Source organism: Ursus americanus, chromosome 35, assembly GCF_024610735.1.
Source record: "Ursus americanus isolate L20-20 chromosome 35, mUrsAme1.1.p, whole genome shotgun sequence".
In the NCBI taxonomy this organism is placed as follows: domain Eukaryota; kingdom Metazoa; phylum Chordata; class Mammalia; order Carnivora; family Ursidae; genus Ursus; species Ursus americanus.
This window is the reverse complement of record NC_142161.1, coordinates 11,273,318-11,291,828: the sequence shown is the minus strand read 5'-3', so window position 1 is coordinate 11,291,828 and position 18,511 is coordinate 11,273,318. Positions and strand designations below refer to the sequence as shown.

Sequence of the window (18,511 nt, the reverse complement as noted above, 5' to 3'; positions counted from 1 at the left end):
ATGTGTAACCATTCATTTTTGGTAGTAACATTATAAATGAGTTAATTACATGATGACATTGTAATTGCCAAGTGCCAATAAAATGGTTATCAGGCTTTTAGAAACTGGCAAATAAAATTTAATTCTCAATTTTTATTAGGTACACAATTTTGTAAAGTTTTGACTTTTTAAGACATTTTAAGGAAAAAGAACATTCAGAAAACATTCAAAGTACTATGTGTGTTTAAAATTTTATTGGCTGATAGTTGGCCCACATTCTTCCCATGCTGCTAATCCTGAATTAAATGTGCACAGGGAAGCAGAGAACAGAAATTTACCCTCAGAACTCAACAAAATTTGAACAAGTAGGGAAAAAATGCTTATGTTAGAAAACAAAACTTGTCTCTTAGTTCAGAGACAATTTTCCTTTGTATGCCGTATTTTAAAATACAGCTTTGTTTTCCATTTAGGAACTGGAAAACACCTATTTAAAATATCTTTGGAAGGACACCCCATTTTGCAATGTGCAGTCTCCCAGATTTTTGGGGCTACAGATGTTGAGAGGTATTCCATGGTATTCTCATTTCTACAAGTTGACGTTGTCTGGCAGTACTTTCCATCATTCAGCTTTCTGACATTTTATCAAGAATGAGTAGAGGGGCAAGAATTCTTGCCCGATTCGTTTCCACAATGCAGCCGTTTAACACCATCTCATCCAAAATGATATGCACTTTATCCAAATTAAACATTATCTAAGTTCATATTAAGGAAATTAGTTTTAGAGTTACAAAAATGTTAACATGTACCAGTAAGTAATAACTTATGACTTAGCCTATAATTTTTCCCATGTAAATTTGTCTAAGCATGAATGTGTCTATTTGGTTTTGTTTTTTTTACAGAACTTCTGAAATTAGATTTAAAATTTGTGTCCATGTTAGAAATTATTACCTTCATGCACACATACGCACCTAGTTTCACCTTGGTTAAGCTAACTGGCCAGTAGACACAGAAATAGAATAGCTACTATACCTTTTAGCCGGAGGGAAAGCGACTGTGCAAAGGACTAGAGAAAAAGCTAGTGACACTGGCAAGAGCATACCTGACAAGAACAGTGTTGTCTTTCCAGACACTAATAACATCAATAGTAATAGCCACGATGTTTCAAGCATTGTGTTGAGTGTTTTACGTAAGTTTTTCAGTCTTCTCTACAACCCCATGATATAAATGTTACATCTTATTCTAATTTCACAGGGGAGCAAACAGGTTCAAAGCCATTGTCTAAGGTCACATGGCTGATAATTGCCAGAGCTGGAACTTAAGCCCACAGCTTTGGCTTGATGGTTCTACTTCCAGACTTCTCAGGAGGGGCCTGCAGCTACTGAGTATACACCCTCCCTCAGCCCTCAAACCTCCATCCCAAACCAAATGCCTTCACAAAACCTCACATCTTAAGCTATGTTTTCTCTCAGACTGAAGAAAAAAAATCACCAAGAGTAGATATGAATGAAGAAGGCAAGGCAATGCTAATTCCCAAGTAGATAAAAATTCTGAGATTCATGAGAGTATCTTGCATGAATGAACAGTTCTAAAAATACTCATTTGAGAATTATGGAGCCCCTTCAGTGTACTGATGCTCCTAGTGGAAAGTTAGTATAGGGCATGGGGGAAGATGAAAATGTTGTTAGACTAGGAGGTCTAGCTGATTGGAAAGAGCCAAATTCTTCCCTCAGGAGCCCCTTCAGAAGACTTGTCTTTTGTGAAAGGAGAAGGGGAACTAGAATGAGATGATGACAATATTGAATGGTTCTGAATTCTACACTTTCATAGCTTATTTCCATCTCTTTAAAGAAAATGATCCTGGTCTGTTTGAAAGAAAAAAAAAAAAAACAACAGATGATTGAAACAGATTGTTTCAAATAGACAAACTTCAACAAATGAGTGAGTGACTTAAATGCACTAGGAAAGTTCATAATTAAATAGTGAATCTTTGTAAAGTGACTCGTTACCACCTGATTTTTTTCAATAATTCCAGATGTTCAAGTCTATATTGTATTTGTTTAGTGAAATACGTCTGTAGAAAATGAGACAACCCTGTAAATGACTTTTAGGTTTCTATTAGGCTCTGCATTAATATCTCATTAAGCTCTGTGCAAATAGTCCTCTAGCAGAATAAACTGTTTTTCAGGAGCCCATGGGAACTGTCCTTAAGTGACCCAGAAAAGGGAAAAAAAAAAAAAAAAAAACTTTTACTCTGATATACCTATTAATAATGTCTTCCAATTATATAGATGATTTCTTTGTCCATGACCAAATTGGGACTGGAATATTAGGCCCTTGACTCAGTCAGACCCAGAAGCCAGAACTGAGAAGCCAAACAAAGTAGAAATGTCAACTGGGTACAAAGAAGCGGAGTTGGGAAGAACAGGTGGCCGCATGAAGAATGGCCTGCAGAACCCCCCCTGGCGTGTTCACTAAGGGCAATGAAAGCCTTGGTGCATTGAAAATGCCAACTCATCTAAGATGATTTTCTTGGAGAGAGAAGAAGATGTAATTTTTATCCATTCTGTTGGAACTGGTTCAGGGATTAAGCTGCTCTGAAGACTGTGGCAAGTAGATGATCTAAAATTCAGATGTCTCCTTGAGCAAGAGGCCAGTTTTGAAATTCAGATTAGAATTTGCTGCTAAATCATATCAGCCACTGACATCCTCACCTTGTAAGGACAAGGTCTCGCAGCAAGTCTGAATTTCCCAACATCCTAGAAACATGAGTTGCTGAGTAAGGTCATTCTGTACTGTGGGCATGTGACTGCCTGTCTATCTGAGTAGCTGATTCAAACCCTTAATAACCATGTAGCTTTCTGGCACTATATAGGGAAACCACAGACCAAATCCAAAGTGAGGCAAACTCCTGAAAGCTGATTTCCCCCTGGAATCATGTGACTCCTTTAAAAGAAGAATCCAGCTGTTGTTTACATCTTGATTTGGTTTATAAGCAACTTGTGCACACTGGTGAAGCCAAGAGTAATGGCATTTGGGCTACATGTCAGGGACCAAAAAAATGCCGTATATGCAAAGCCCCATGGCAATAAACAGGCAAACATGCTTCAACCCTGACATCTGGAATAGGATGAAGCAAGAAACGTCCAGGCTGTTGGTCTATTAATGTGGTAAGCTAAGAATGACTATGTCAAGAGGGTCCTAACGTTTGGGTTATACTGAACTTGACTGACTTAAAGATTGTTCAGGCAACTTGGGCATCCTATGGTTGGAACTGATACAAACTATAGACAGCGTCTCAGAAATCCCCCCTTTCTCCCAGTCCTGAAACCCAAGAGCCTTTCTGAATTGCTATGTAATGTGAATTGAAGCTGAGCATCTCAGGACCCCAGTAATGCTAGTGCCACTTGAAACCAATTTTTTAATTAAAGTGCTTGAAATATTTCTGGTTCCTACATTGGAATTTTGGTCTCTGGATCATAAATCCCTTTTTCAATATTGTATTTTAATACCACTGTGATGGTCTAGTTATCTTTAAATAAGAGAATATTGAGCAGCATACATTTGAATGGGACCTTAAAAGCAATTCCCAGGCACAGCCCAGCCTAGAAACTAAAATTTCTAACTCAAGATTTTGGTCTCAGGTCCCTTGTCTTCTTTTTTGATTTCTTTTTCTTTTTTAAGATCCTACCTAAGCCAAGTTTTAGATAAGCTAAGGGGGGTGGGGAAAAACTTGCTCTCATATTTATACTTTAATTCAGTTTGCCATGAAATTAGATAAAATGTGAAGGGCCTTTGTGTTCACATTTCCCCCAGAAAATCGAATACTCCTGTATAGAAGATTACCCTCATGAAGGTCGTGCGCAGTCCTGGGTACACTCTCCTTGTAATACAGTCTGCCGTCTACTTTTAGGCTTGGTGTTGTCCCTTGTTAATTAGGCCACTGAAAAGGAGCTTATCTTTTTTTTTTTTTTAAATGAGATTTCCCTTAAAGGCCCATTCATATTCTGCGAGCAACAACAGCCAGGTGTAATTTTTTTAAGTTAATACAGATTTATGTAAAATTACCCAAGTATGAAAGCATCGGGTCAAATGAGCCTATCAGTTTCTCTGGCTTTTCTCCTCTGTTGCTCCTCCTAATTTGCTGTCACTATTCCAAAGTAAAACAAACAGAACCTGGAAGCACGGAGCGAAAGGAGCGGGTGTCAGGCAGAGGGACCTGGCGGGGAGGGGAGCAGCGGATGCATATGGCACCTACAGGATGCGGTTCGAGGAAATACGGAGACGGCAAAGGCCAGCGAGAACCAGAGAAGCCCAGAAGGCAGGACTGTTCAATCTGGAACCTTCACATCCCTTTCCCAGGTAAATGGCTGACTCCCTGGGGGACTGTTCATAATCCTCAGACTCTTCACTCATGACAGCACTGACTGCAATTGTCATGCTGAGATGGTTTTGTTCCCCTTGCCTCTCCGTGCGTGCCCTTTCCGAAGACTGCACAAGCTCCATGGGCCAGCTCTCACCCTTTGCAGCCCTGCTTTTCAGTCCACATATTTAAAAAAGTACATTTAGAAATTAGAAAAAGATGTTTGGAAATTACTAAATGTGGGGGTGCCTGGGTGGCTTAGTCAGTTGGGTGTCCAACTCTTGATCTCAGCTCAGGTCTTGATCTCAGGGTGGTGAGTTCAAGCTCCTCATTGGGCTCCAAGCTGGTCGTGGAGCCTATTTGAAAAAGAATTACTAAATGTGAACTCCACTTTTGGAGAGCAAGGTCTTAATCAAGACATTCAGATACTCTCTTTCATCAAATCTGACTCATCCAACCAAAGTCTAGTGTTTTCTACTTCAGGAAAAACTTCGACAACACCAAGATAGCATGGTGACAAGCACTTTACAAATGTTTTGTTAGAAACTAAATTGCCACAATCTACTCCAGATAATAACACATTTTAAATAAACAGTCTAATTTAATCTTAGATCTCATTTTATTTAATTTTTTTTAGATTTTATTTATTTGACAGCACAAGCTGGGGGGAGCAGCAGGCAGAGGGAGAAGCAGGGTCCCCGCTGAAAAGGGAGCCTGATGCAGGGCTGGGTCCCAGGACCCTGGGATCATGACCTGAGCTGAAGGCAGGTGCTCAACCAACTGAGCCACCCAAGCAGGCACCCCTATATCTAACTTTATAGCCCTGGAAACCCAGAGACTGGTACCAGCTTCAGCCTTGTCATCTAAAAAATGCGGTTTTAACCTGCCGATGGTGCAGTTTTCTTCTAGCTTCAAAGTACTCAAATCCTATGATTCTAAATAACTTTCAGGGAGAGGGGACCTATTACTCTTATCTGACATTATCAAGTCATTCCTGAGGTAATCACATACTCCATCATACCTCAAAAGAAATCCTTTGGTAATGACTTAATTATTGGGACCTTTTTGAGAGAACATGGAGACAATTTCAGTTTATTCAGAAGCTACCACTTCGGTGTTGGATGGCTTCCCTGGAGAAATTCTTTGTTCTTCTTGCCAGTATTTCCATAGCCCCTAGTTGAACAAATACTTCTGTGATTTCTCATTAAGTCAGTGTGAAGTTAGCTCCTATTCTGGTTTCCGGACCTTTAATGTGTTTGGGATTTTAGGATAGTAATGAAGGAAGGAGAGGTTGATGCCCCATGGTAGGCTCTAGGTCCTGATCAGCGCCTGACTGCAAATCTCAGTGGTGCTGAGTACTGTTGCCTGGGTGCCTTTGTCCCTCCAGAGAGCACCATGTTAGACAACTAGCTGAATCACGGAGAGTGTCAGTAGCAACAGAGACCCTTCCTTCTCCCCCACTTCAACTACAATAAAGAGGTACTTCCACATCAAGCACATGAGCTTTGTTCTAGAATTAATTGCTCAGGCTTTTGGGTTTTAAGAACTTAGAAAATAAAAACATGAGTGTTCTAAAGATTTATTTAAAAGATTTTGGAATCAAAATCTTCTGGATTCTAGGCCTAGCCTATATTTGTGGGGTAGGTGGCCCTGGAATATAAAGAGGGATTCTAGCCTGTTCATACTTTTTTCTCCATGTGTGTATGTGGGTTACCATCCCAGGCTCCCTGTCATTCCTGCCCCCAGTCATGGGGAGAGGTCTGTACAGGCCCTACCCAGCAGTAGGCCCTGGTATATGGGCACCCAGTGAAGTCTGGGGTCCCAGGTAGCTGGAGAGTGGTCAAGAAGTGGACTGGGTCCCTGTAGGCTCCGGGTAAGAATCCTCATCCCATGGAGAGGGATGCTGCTGAAGGAGAGCCGATGGGGCCCCCTCAGGCCCAGGGCCCAGGAAAGGGACCCTAGTTGTCCAAATCTAAAGGCAGTACTGCTGGATTCCACTCCAGCCCAAACAAACCAAGTCTTCAAGCCACCGTATAGGCACCAAATACCAAAAAGGCAGTGAAGTTTTCTGCATATTCACACATTAGTAGGTGTGCACCGAGCTGAGGAGGAGGTGGCCGTCTCTCCCTTAGTGCTGCTCACTGGTGCCGTTTCCCTGACTAGCAGAGGGCGTGGAGACAGCTCCTTTGAATTATGAACTGTCTGGAGAATTCAGCAAATCTGGGGCTACAGAGTTGAACACATTTTGGGAAGCTCATTAGTTGATTCCTAAAAACCATCTTAATTCATGGAATCTGAAGTCTTTATTTTTTAAGATTTTTAAAAATTATTGTTTTAAGTACAATCTACCCCCCAACGTGGGGCTCAGACTCACGATCTCAAGATCAAGAGTCACGTGCTCGAACGACTGAGCCAGCAAGGTGCCCCCAGAACTTGAAATCTTAAATACGTCTACTAAAGTGTGTGCTAGGGCAAACCTTCCCTGTAGAAGCAGGGCCACAGGAGTCCTCAGGCAACATTTCAGCCCAGTGGGTAGACCAGAATGTGAAAAGTGTACAGGAACTTATGCACCGGGCACGTGAATGATTTAGGTCACTGACATGCTTGGTCCCAAGGGTCTGCCCCACCTGACACTAACTGCAACACAGAGTTGCCACTTAGTAGAAGCATTTTCAAGAAGCCAGAATTTCTGTCCTAATTTCTTGTGCTTGGGTCATTTCTTTTCTTTTTTTTTAAGACTTATTTATTCTAGAGAGAGAATGAGTGCGAGAGGAGGGACAGAGTGAGAGAGAGATGGGAAGCAGACTCCCTACAGAGCACGGAGTCCAGTGTAATGTGGGGCTTGGGGCTCGATCCCAGAAACCTGACATCATGACCTGAGCCGAAACCAAGAGTCGGACACTGACTGAACCAACTGAGCCACCCGGGCTCCTAGGTCATTTCTTTTTAAAATCCCATCTGTCTTGCTCTGTGATGTCAGTCTTACTAACAGTAGAACAAGCCCATTCTAAGTGCTTGTATATAAATGGTGCATTTTATTTCTCCAAATCTAACCATGTGGACTCTGCAAAGCTGCCCCATTCTTAGAATGCTTCAGGGGAGTGAAGCTCCTGGACAAAAAGATGGCAAGTAAAGGGCTTCTTGGGAATTCCATGAGGTTTTGACTTCCACCCTCCTGGTGCTGCACAAAAGCCAAGTCTTAAAGCGTGTCTACTCCATGTGGGCGGACAAGGAAGGCTTTCTTAAGCCTGAGCAAACACAAAGATAGGTGTTGTGAGTGTTGGGAGAACCAGCTTCAGGTTGCAATTCTGTCAGTCGCTTGTTTTCAGCCTTTCAAGGCCGGGGAGGCTTTCCTGGCCGTGCAGCCCCAAACAATGTTAGCTGCTCCCGCAGACTGTGCGGGCTGCCGAGGATGTGCTCTCAGGGCGGGGATGGAGAACATTTCTGGCCCTACACAGAGGGGGTGGGAAACTGAGGCTGCACCTCTAAAAACCTCCCTCTGACTATGACGCAATTGGTGTAGAGAGGTCCTTCTAGACACGTGATAGTTAGAACTGTGTATGAGGCAGAGTAAAGGCGGGGGTTTAATCTGATTGTCTTCAGATGGCTAAGGGTGGAAACATTTTAAGAATGTTAATAGAAGAGAGGGTACCTCATAGCCTAGCTGCCCCGCCACCTGCTCCACTTTTAGGCCACTGGAGGTCCTGTGAAATTATGCCTAGAGCGAAGGCATACACTTTGGGGTCTGGGCAGATTCCGTTTCCTTCTCTAAATGATGCAAAATTCCTAATCTGTCAGGTGGGTACACCTAAGCAATTCCGAAGGACAGTCAATCTATAAATCAGTCAGAGGCACACCTGAAACTAACATAGTACATTAATTGTACATCAATTAAAAAAAATAAGTTAGAAAAAAAATAGAGAGGAAGGGAAGGCAAAAACAAAACTAAGTAAAATAAAGGGAAAAGATACAAACTGTGTGCCTCAGTGTGAAATTTAAATTCGAACAAGAATGCTGGAGCTCAGGGCACCTGGCTGGCTCAGTTGGAAGAACATGGAACTCTTGATATCGGGGTTGTGAGTTTGAGCCCCATGTTGGGTGTGGAGGTTATTTAAAAATAGAATCTTAAAAAAAAAAAAAAAAAAAGAATGCTGGAGATCCTTACTTGGACCCATGGGCTATAAAGACAAACCCATCTCTACTTCTAATAAACACCCAGTCAATATATAAGACACATCAATATAACTAGTTCAGCTATAACATATACCCTGTTATAACTGATTCACTGTAATTCTCTGAACTTTTAGACTAGTTTGAGTCTCTTTTCCCTAGTCTAGGCATAAGGTAACTCAGCTCAGTTACCTAGAATCATGGCAACATCAAATATTAAGACTGAGAGGGTGTTAAAGCTCTTCTAGCCTAATTTTACTGTTTTGAGATGAAGGGGTTGTGTGTCTGGTCCAACACCTACAGTTTGTGGCAGGTTCAAAAACAGAACTTGGGTTTCTGTACTCCTAGTGAAGTATCTAACAGCTTTTCCTATCTTCCTGATGACTTTTTAAATCAAAAGGCATTTTTTTATTCCCCTGTACAAGAGGAGATTTATTTTGAATTGCTTTGAAGGGCTTAGTTAAAGTGGAATGTAACATGCTGAATAAAAATACACCTTAATATACAGCCTGGTCTTGAGTGTCCTAGGTCAAAGGGATTATATATTTAGGTCACTCACCACTAGAGGGCACTCAGATTTTCCCAGTTAAAGAGGCTTCCAGATGCAGTCTGTAAATGGAGTTTATCAACATGATGACATTTTCTAACAATAGTAAAAGCTAAATGGCCATTTCCCCCAGATATACTGATGTCTAATGTACATATACATATATAGAAACATGGTATAATTAATATATATTTGTTATATTTGTTACTATTTTAGATGTAAGCCTGATGTTTTCCCAAAGGGCTCATTTATGGCTTTCAAGCAGCTTTTTGAAGTAAAACTTAACTTAAAAGTCAACTTGCCTCCAGAGCACTCATGCAAAGCCCAGTGGGCCCCTGCCAAAATCCACAGGCCTACAGTATTTGAAGCAAATAATGTTTGTTGGGTGGGGTGGGGGGGGGGCTTACAGACTTTGATTTGAAAGGGAGAAGAAAGAGAAGAAAAAGAGAGCTTTCTCTGCCATAACAGTAAATGAATACAAGCCAGGCTGTTCTTTAGCCTCCAGTTTACCACCCTGAAGGCCTTATTCTGATCATGTGAGGGATTTCTGGAGATCTAGACCTGGAGCCACGAAAATCCACTCTCTCTAGGAGGACCAAGCACTTTCTGGCTATGTTATTCCAATTCTGTAGAGGTCTATTCTATATACTTAAAAGAAGTTACATTTTTATACCAGTTATTATCCACTACGACCATAGCATTGCTCTGTCTGAAAAATATAAGAATCTTAATAAGAATCATCTTTGTAAAAAAGAGCAGGGGTGTTTCTGCAAAGCTCCTGCACTTCTGACTGTCTCGTCGGTTGTTGACGGAAAATTAGCATTCTGGATTCTGGATTTTGCTGCATCGTTTTCCTGCCCCGTGGCACTCACCTGATCAGGACGAGCCTGTACTTTGCCAAGAACTGAGGAAAACCTGGCTCACAGCTTTGAAAAAGGATACATCTAATTCACTCTGGAAAAGAGAAAAAAGTACAAGGATGAGAATGAGACATTGCGACACGGGCTCTTAGCAGAGTTAGCAGCTGTCTAGCCGCCAACTTGGGAGCAGGTCAGGGAGGCAGCTCTGTACACAGAAGTCTGAGCAGGAAGGCCCTGAATCTGCGACTGTGCTTTATATTTATTTATTTTTTAAAGATTTATTTATGAGCGAAAGGAAGAGAGCACACATGCACACACATGGGAGGGGGAGGGGCAGAGGGAGAGCATCTCAAGCAGATTCTGCACTGAGTGTGGAGCCTGATGCGGGCTTGATCTCACGACCCTGAGATCAGGACCTGAGCAGAAACCAGGGGTCGGGCACTTAACCCGCTGCACCACCCAGGTGCCCCCTGGACTGTGCTTTTTAAAAAAATAGGTTGCGGTTTGAAGGAATTTTGCCAACCAGAACAACTCATCCTTAGAACATAGAGGGAATAGACTAACTCGATCTTTACAGATGATAGCTAATTTGATGTGTGTATCAAAAACCTTAATACTATGCATGCCCTTTGAATCCATCAATTTTACGTAAATTCTAGAAGTTTACCCTGAGGAAATAATTAGATAACAGCACAACAATGTGTGATAGGATGTTCAGGGTAATGCTGCTTATAGGAGCAAATTATTGAAAACAAGCTAAGTATCTATCAAGGGGGGACTAGTTTTAAATAAATTATTGCAGACCCACAAATGAGGATACAGATATGTAAGTACTGCCATTGTTAAGTAAAAGAGCAAGTTTTAACACAGGATATACTGTATTATCCCATGCATACATGTAGAGATGGCTACAGATAGAGACAGATACAGGAAGTCTAAAAGGAAATGTACCTACTGGTTTATATTGTAAGTCACCTGCTTACTCATCATCTTCTCCCCTTTCTTTTTGTTTCCATGTATTTTTAATTTTTTTCAATGATCAGAGATGTTTATACCATAAAAAAAATTATAGAGGGAGACGTAGTAAACAGAGTTCAGTTCATATCTGAGAGGACTTAAGGTTTGTCCAGTGAAGCCGTGGCAATCCCGGTCCTCGGCAGTAACCATCCTCTCTTGCAAAACTGCCCCTGGGGAGCGAACTGGGTTGGCTTTTTGTTTTGAAATGTGATGCTGAGATGCTTCTTCCAGCCCAGACAGCATGAGACTGATCTCTGAATTTAAGATTTGGAAACTAAGATTAAAAATAGTATCAGAAAGAATGTTTAAAACTCACAAACCCCAAAATAAATCTTAGATGACAAGGCATTCTCCGAGTGGGACAGATGCTATTTTCTTTGCCGTAGTACTCTCATCCCTCTTCTTTTCTCTCCTTTTTGCTCCTGTCATCCTAAACTGAGCCATCTCACAGCACTGCTGGAGTCCTGTGTAGTCACCAGTTTAAATTAAATGCTAATCTTTACTTCTATGGTTTATGTGGTCGCTGACTGTCTCCCCAGAATTACAGCAAGAATTCAGCAACATGCTATTTCTTCTCAGTCACCGAATATAATAATCATAATTTAAAAAACCTTAGCAATGATAGTGCTTGTACTCACTCATGATTATCCCAGGTTTAAAATATTGCTTTTTTGGGAAATGTTATTCCTCTTGATAGGTGTTCCCTTAAAATGGCTACTCATGGCCAGCTCGGAATCACAGACCCTGACTTGCAAACCAGTCTGTCGTAAGAGAGTGGTCACTGCGATTAAGCAGGAGCCAGAGCTGCGCTGTCTCATACGGGAACCGCAAGCATCAGCTGGCAAATCAAATGAGTTAAGATTAAATTCCTCATTTCCTCCTTTATACTAATCACATTTCCAGTTCTGAGCAGCCACGTGCGGCTAGTGCCTACTGTACTGGATGGCACAGGTACAGAACATTTCTGCAGCGGCAGAAAGTTCTATTGGACAGGGCTGAGTTATGGCACTCTCTCCAAGCAATCAATATACAGATGGACGTGAAAGCCAGCCTTATTGTCCCCTGACCCCCTCAAGGCCAGTCTCTGGAATGGCCTGACCTTGCCCCCTCTTCTAGCTACAGAGGACACTAATTTCTTCCAAGTTAGATGCACAACCATCTCGCAGGCCATGAGGCAGCTTCTCAGCTTTCCTCATGCATTTAGTCAGTGGGTCTCAAATCTAAGCACGCATCAGAATCATCCAGAAGGCTTGTTAAAACACAGATTGCTGAACCTCAACTCAGAGTTTCTGATTCAATAGTCTAGGGTGGGCCCACAATTTGTATTTTTTTTTTTTAAGATTTATTTATTTGAGAGAGAGAGAGAGCGTGCGCGAGAGCGTGCGCGTGGGCACAAGCAGGGGGAGGGGCAGAGGGAGAGGGAGAAGCAGGCTCCCCACTGAGCAGGGAGCCTGATACAGGACTCGATTCAAGGACCCGGGGACCATGACCTGAGCTGAAGGCAGACACGTAACCAACTGAGCCACCCAGGCACCCCACAACAATTTGAATTTTTTAACAAGTTCCCAGGTGATGTTTATGTTGCTGGTCCAGGAACCACACTTTGAGAACCACTGCACTAAAGCAATGAAGGCTGGCTAGCGGATGGTTCCATGCCAGGAGTCTGCCAAACTTTACTTCATGTATTAGGAGTTAGGTTGAAGATATAACTTCTTAACCTGAGTTTTGCCCGTAGCATGGTGAATACGGAGTGCACTTAATATTACTAATGATAGAGCACATTCCACTCACTGTCTCGAGATGAAGCAACTTGAAATAGTCCCCTCCTAATCCTTTTATTTAAAAGCAAAACGAAAGAAGCAAAACAACTTTGAAAACTCAGTTTGTGCCACTACTGCCTCTCAAGAATGTCTAACCAAGGCTTAGGAAGGCCTATGGGAGCAGAGTAAAACATCTTCACTGATTCTTTTTTAAAAGAATATTGGATTTCAAGCTAACTACAAAGTTAATGTCATCACGATAATGTAGTACTGGCAGAAGGATAAATACATAGATCATTGGAACAGAACTGGAAGTCCAGAAATAAATCCTTATATTTATGGTCGACGGATTTTTTGACAGGGCTGCCAAGACGATTCAGTGGGGGGAAAGAATAGTCATTTCAACCTGTGGTGTTAGGAAAATTGGATATCTACATACAAAAGAATGAAGTTAGTTAGACCCCTACTTCACACCATATACAAAAATTACTTAAAATGGATCAAAGAACTAAATGTAGGAGTTAAAACTATAAAACTAAGAAGAAAACAATGGAGTAAATCTTCATGACCTTAGGTTAGGCAAAGCCTTTTTAGACATGTCACCAAAAACATAAGCAACAAAAGAAAAAATAAATTGAATTTCATCAAAATTAAAAGCTATCGTGATTCAAAGAACACTATCAAGAAAGTGAAAATTTCTCCCACTGAATGAGAGAAAAATTTTCGAATCATATCCGGTAGGTATTTGTACTTGTATTGAATTAGTTCAATCAAAGACATTTGTTTTTCTATTCAATCAATTCAAAGAGATCTGTATTCAGAATATAAAAAGAACTCTTAGAACTCAACAATAAATAGACAAATAATGCAACTGAAAAATGGACAAAGGATTTGAACAGACATTTCTCCAAAGAAGATATACAAATGGCCAATAAACACGTGAAAAGATGCTCAATATTTTTTATCCATCAATGAAATACAAATCAAAACCACAATTGATTGGCCTCTATACCACTTCATACCCACTAGGATGGCTATAGTCAGACAGATAATAAAAACTTTTGCCAAGAACATGGAGAAATTAGAACCCTCAAACACTGCTGATGAGGATTGAAATCATGCAGCCACGCTGGGAAAAACAGTTTGGTAGTGCATGAAAATATTAAACATGGAGTTAACCACATCACCTAGCAATTCCACTCCTAGGTATATTATACCCAAGAAAACTGAAACTGTGATGCCACACAAAACTGTTTACACAAATATTCAAAGTTGCATTATTCATAATAGCAAAAAGTACCAATAACCCAAATGTCCATCAGCTACTGAACGGATAAACAATATGTGGTATATCCATATAGCAGAGTATTATTTGGCAGTAAAAAGGAAAGAAGTACTGACACATGCTATAACATGAATGAATCTTGAAAACATTGTGCTAAGTAAAAAAAAAAAAAAAAAAAAACCTGTCACAGAAGACCACATATTATACAATTCTATATAAACAAAATGTCTAGAACAGGCAAGCCTACAGAGACAAAAAGTAGACTGGTGATTACCTAGGGCCTGGAGCAAGGGAGGGGGATCACTGGGAAGGAAATTCTAATAGCTGTGGTGTTTGTTTGGGGTATGAAATATTCTTTTGTTGTTGTTGTTTTTTCCATTGTTAGGATTATTTTATTTTTATAAGTTTTCTTTAAAAAAACTTGTGTACTAATGTTACATGATGAGTAATTAACTTTGCAAAGAGAATCATGATAGGAATAAAATTATTAAATATTAATGTTGGAAAAAGCATCTTCTCTAATATGTTAAGTCAAAATACTTAAAGATACAGTGATTTCGTGGTGGTTATGAAATATTCTAAACTTGACTTTGCTGGTGGCTGCACAACTGTGGGTAAATACTGAAACCTACACACGTTAAATGGGTGAGTGTCAGGGTATGTAAATTCTTTTAAATACAGCTGGTTTTTTTGTTGTTTTGTTTTTTAGAAAGGGGGCTGTTCGGAGGTGCCTGGGTGGCTCAGTCGGTTAAGTGTTTGACTCTTGGTTTAGGTTCAGATCATGATCTCAGGGTCGTGAGATCGAGCCCCATGTCAGGCTCTGCTTTCAGGGGGAGTCTGCTTGAGATTCTTTCCCTCCCCCTCAGCCCCTCTCCCCACTCTCACATGCACACCCTCTCTCTCTCTCAGATAAATAAATAAAATCTTTGAAAAGGGCGCTATTGGAAAGGAACTCATGTATTCCTTAGGGGAGTTGTTTTTGACCATCAAAGCAAAGGTGTGGATGGAAATGATTCCTAAACTAAAAAGGTTCCTAGTGCCTTAGGAAGGGAAACAGAAAAAGAGAGAGAGAGAGAAAGTTAAATAGCAAAGTCTCTTAATTAAAAGAAACACATAAGAGGTTCTTAGGCTTATAGAACTGGTTCTTTATAAGGATCTAAGGCACACAGTGGTTTGTAACACTTTGGATGAGCCAGAAGGAAAGGTAAAGAAAATGTGGCATCATCTGAGTTTTAACTTTTACACATTAAAGCTCTATATGAACATAGGTTCTTGATATGGACCCATTTCTGGGAAATTGGGCAGAGGACAAAAGCCATTTTTTAGTCATTAGACTTACCACTCTGCTGAAGTACTCATCTAACACTTCCACAAAGTTATGGATGAATTCATAAATGGCCATCTCGTTCTGAAATAAAAAAGGAAGGGCACAATTAGTTTTAGTATGGCCCGCGTGTAAATTAGACACTGAATGTTAGACAAATATTCAGAATAGTTCCATGATTCGCTTGTTTGAAAGAAGCTTATCAATTGGGGGAAAGTCAAAAAGCTTAACCTCTAAGATTTTAGCCCCTAATGAACTTAGCTGGACTGAAACCAGAGCAAGTCTAGTGTTTACGGTTTTGAGCTCTGCTCCCTGCCTTTATCATCAACTGGCTAAAACAATGTTTCAGGTGCTTCATGCCACCACTTTTCCATTTGGGAAGATGGGAAACTAGCTCCAGGCTTGGTTCATGGATAAAAGGACAATCAACTGAAATTTTGAAGTATCTTAAATCTTAAACGCCTTTTCATGGATTCAATAGCCACAGATTCTGTTGATGTGGGACTGAGGTTTCTGAAAAGGTGAACTAAATCTGAGGAAATTCAATCACAACACAATCATATTTATAGTTTGCTCTGGCTTCTGATCTGTCAGCCTATATTTAATGCCACAATTGACTGGCCTCTACACCTGTCTAAGCTGCCCCCCCAACAAGGAACACGGGCAAGACACCGGTATGGCCTAGGGTCAAGGAACGCATTCCGTGGTTTTGTGCTTCTCCACAAGCTGCTCATCTAATCCAAGAAAAATCCTAGATATTTTTCTTCCACGCGACTTTCCCTAGCCTTGATAGAAACCAAGATCCTTTAAGAGTCAAGATAATTCTTAGATAGGCAAGTAGGGAAGAAAACGCCAATTTAAGGAGGAAGAAAATCAGACTGTCAGGGTGCCTAGGTGGGTCGGTTGAGTGTCTGCCTTTGGCTCAGGTCACGATCCCAGGGTCCTGGGATCAAGCCCCATGTTAGGCTCCTTGCTCGGTGAGGAGCCTGCTTCTTCCTCTGCCTCTCCCCCTGCTTGCTCTCTCTCTCTGTCAGATAAATAAATAAAATCTTAATTTTTTTTTTTTAAATCAGACTGTCATTCCTAATTTTCCTGCATTTTCCATAGGCTCCTCTATTACCTTACCTCAGTATCATTAACTCCAACCACAATGAAGAGAGCTGCATACTGTCGATAGATCAGCTTAAAATCCTTAAATTCAATGAAAGAGCACTAGAAAAAACACAATTAGATATTAATTCCTATGGCTGCCACGGATTTCTTCAAAATGGCCTGCATAATTTCTAGGTTCTGATTTCAGTATCGGGCAACACATTCCTAGAAATATACGATATTAAAATGTTACACAGTCTTGGCTGGTTGCCTGTTGGTTGCCTCCTCACAATATTCGGGGGCCTACTTGAAAGCATCTCTAGTGAGAGGCAGAGAAGGGGTCTAGGAAAGAAGCCTTGAGCACCCACGTGGGTTCCCACCTGTACTCCTTCTCATTCCTTTGCTTCGCTCTCTATGGAAATCAGCAGGCAAAGGTACTGAATAATTTTAAACTGCCTCCAACACGAAAATAAGCCAACATGACAAAGAAGATTTTCTTCTTTTCATCTCCCCTAGGCTCTTCTGAAAGCAATTAGAGATTTAGATTTGTACTATTTAATAGCCACTGAACAGCCAAATATACATCGCATACACACATGCAAAAAAGTATCCTGATTTCTTTTTCCTAGACCCATGAAAAGAATCAGTGTAGACTCTTTTATAAATTATTTAAAGTTTTGGCTTTTGTGGGGCAGATGCTAGACAAAATCTCCCATTGTAAACATTGCTTCCTATGAATTAATAACTAGTTTACCACCACTGGCTGGTGGATAGAACAACTCCCTTCCTATTCATTTCTCTCCTACAGCCATTGTACAAAGGGTACTGGGAAGGCACTGGGGACAGGAACTGGAGAGCAGCCTAAAGGCGCAGTGCTGCCCTTCCTTCGGACTTTCAGGGATGCTTGACCAAATGTGACTTCGCATGAACTGTATGGCTATTTGCACTGGGATAATTGCTCCTGGGGGCCCAGATGCACCTGGAGATGAAGCTGTGAGTTTTAATTATGAAATTTCTTCCATGGGAAAGCCATTGGACAATCTATAAAATGGGGGGATTTTAGGCTTTTATTTAAAATGAGGATAACGGTAAAAAGTGCAGGACCACGCTGCAGCTTTTGGCTCACTGCAGAGCCAGTGCGATTTCTGCTCAGTTGGGTCTTTCTTTCAAGGAAACACAACCTATCTGAAAGAACTGAAGAGCACTTTTCAAAGCCTCTCAGGAGTTACAGACGAAAAAAAAAAAGTACAGAAACACCTTTGTGGATAAAAATGAAGCTGAGATTGTGTTACTTCAGTGCCTAATTATCCCAAAGCCCAGTGGGTTCCTTTTGAAATCTAAAATAATTCAGAGGGTGCCTGGGTGGCTCAGTCAGTTAAGTGTCTGCCTTCGGCTCAGGTCATGAACCCAGGGTCCTGGGATCGAGCCCCACATGGGGCTCCCTGCTCAGGGGAGTCTGCTCCCTCTGCCCCTCCCCCTCAGCTCATGCTCTTTCTCTCTCTCCCCCCCTTTCTCATTTTCTCTCTCTCTCAAGTAAATAAAGAAAATCTTAAAAAAAGAAAAAAAAGAATTCAGAATGCTTCAGAAATATCTAACAATATATTCGTTCCAAAGCATATATTTCGAAGGGTAAGGTATCAGTGAAGATGGTGTTTGAAATTGCGCAGTGCCTGCATTCTGCAGAAAGATTCAACAGGAATGCTTCTGGAGTTTATCTTTATTTAAAGTGTGTGGCTATTAACACAGCCCTTTAATAGTTCCTGCTTCCCTTTGACAACTATATGAAGCAATGTGTGCCATGGCAGGCCAAAGTTGTCATTCAAAGAGGACTCTGAGATGTTGAGACTGGAAAATTGATTTAGAAGCCAAGGGAAACACAGTTTTAACATGTAACTTCTGAGCACTGATGTACCTTAATATTTTAAGACCTAGCAGTGGTTCCCACAGGCAGCCTTTCTCATATGCTGTGAAATGGAGAACTGGCAAAATTAATGGGTGATTTAAACAAACTTTCTGATTTCGCTGCAGTTTGTTCAGTGATTTCCAACAGACTCTAAGTTTAGGACCCAGATTAAGTAATTCTCCAATTAAACCTCTTTGAAAAATAGACTCAGTTC

General features: G+C 41.0%; 1 protein-coding gene across 5 annotated transcripts in view; it reads right to left on the bottom strand.

Moving 5' to 3' along the window:
* Window positions 1-112: 112 nt before the first annotated feature.
* AP4S1 (adaptor related protein complex 4 subunit sigma 1) overlaps window positions 113-18,511 on the bottom strand; it is a 46,128-nt gene continuing 27,729 nt past the window's right edge. For 3 of the 5 annotated variants that reach the window (XM_087859103.1, XM_045802620.2, XM_087859102.1), the window contains 3 exons: window positions 16,428-16,514; window positions 15,318-15,386; window positions 8,528-10,010 (listed from right to left, as the gene is read on the bottom strand). In XM_087859103.1, the coding sequence (XP_087715229.1) occupies window positions 9,933-10,010; window positions 15,318-15,386; window positions 16,428-16,514 (234 nt within the window). In that variant the 3' untranslated portion in view covers window positions 8,528-9,932. Of the gene's footprint in view, window positions 732-2,205; window positions 4,696-8,527; window positions 10,011-15,317; window positions 15,387-16,427; window positions 16,515-18,511 lie in introns of those variants that run through there. The other 2 variants (XM_045802622.2, XM_087859101.1) reach the window with 2 other exon arrangements.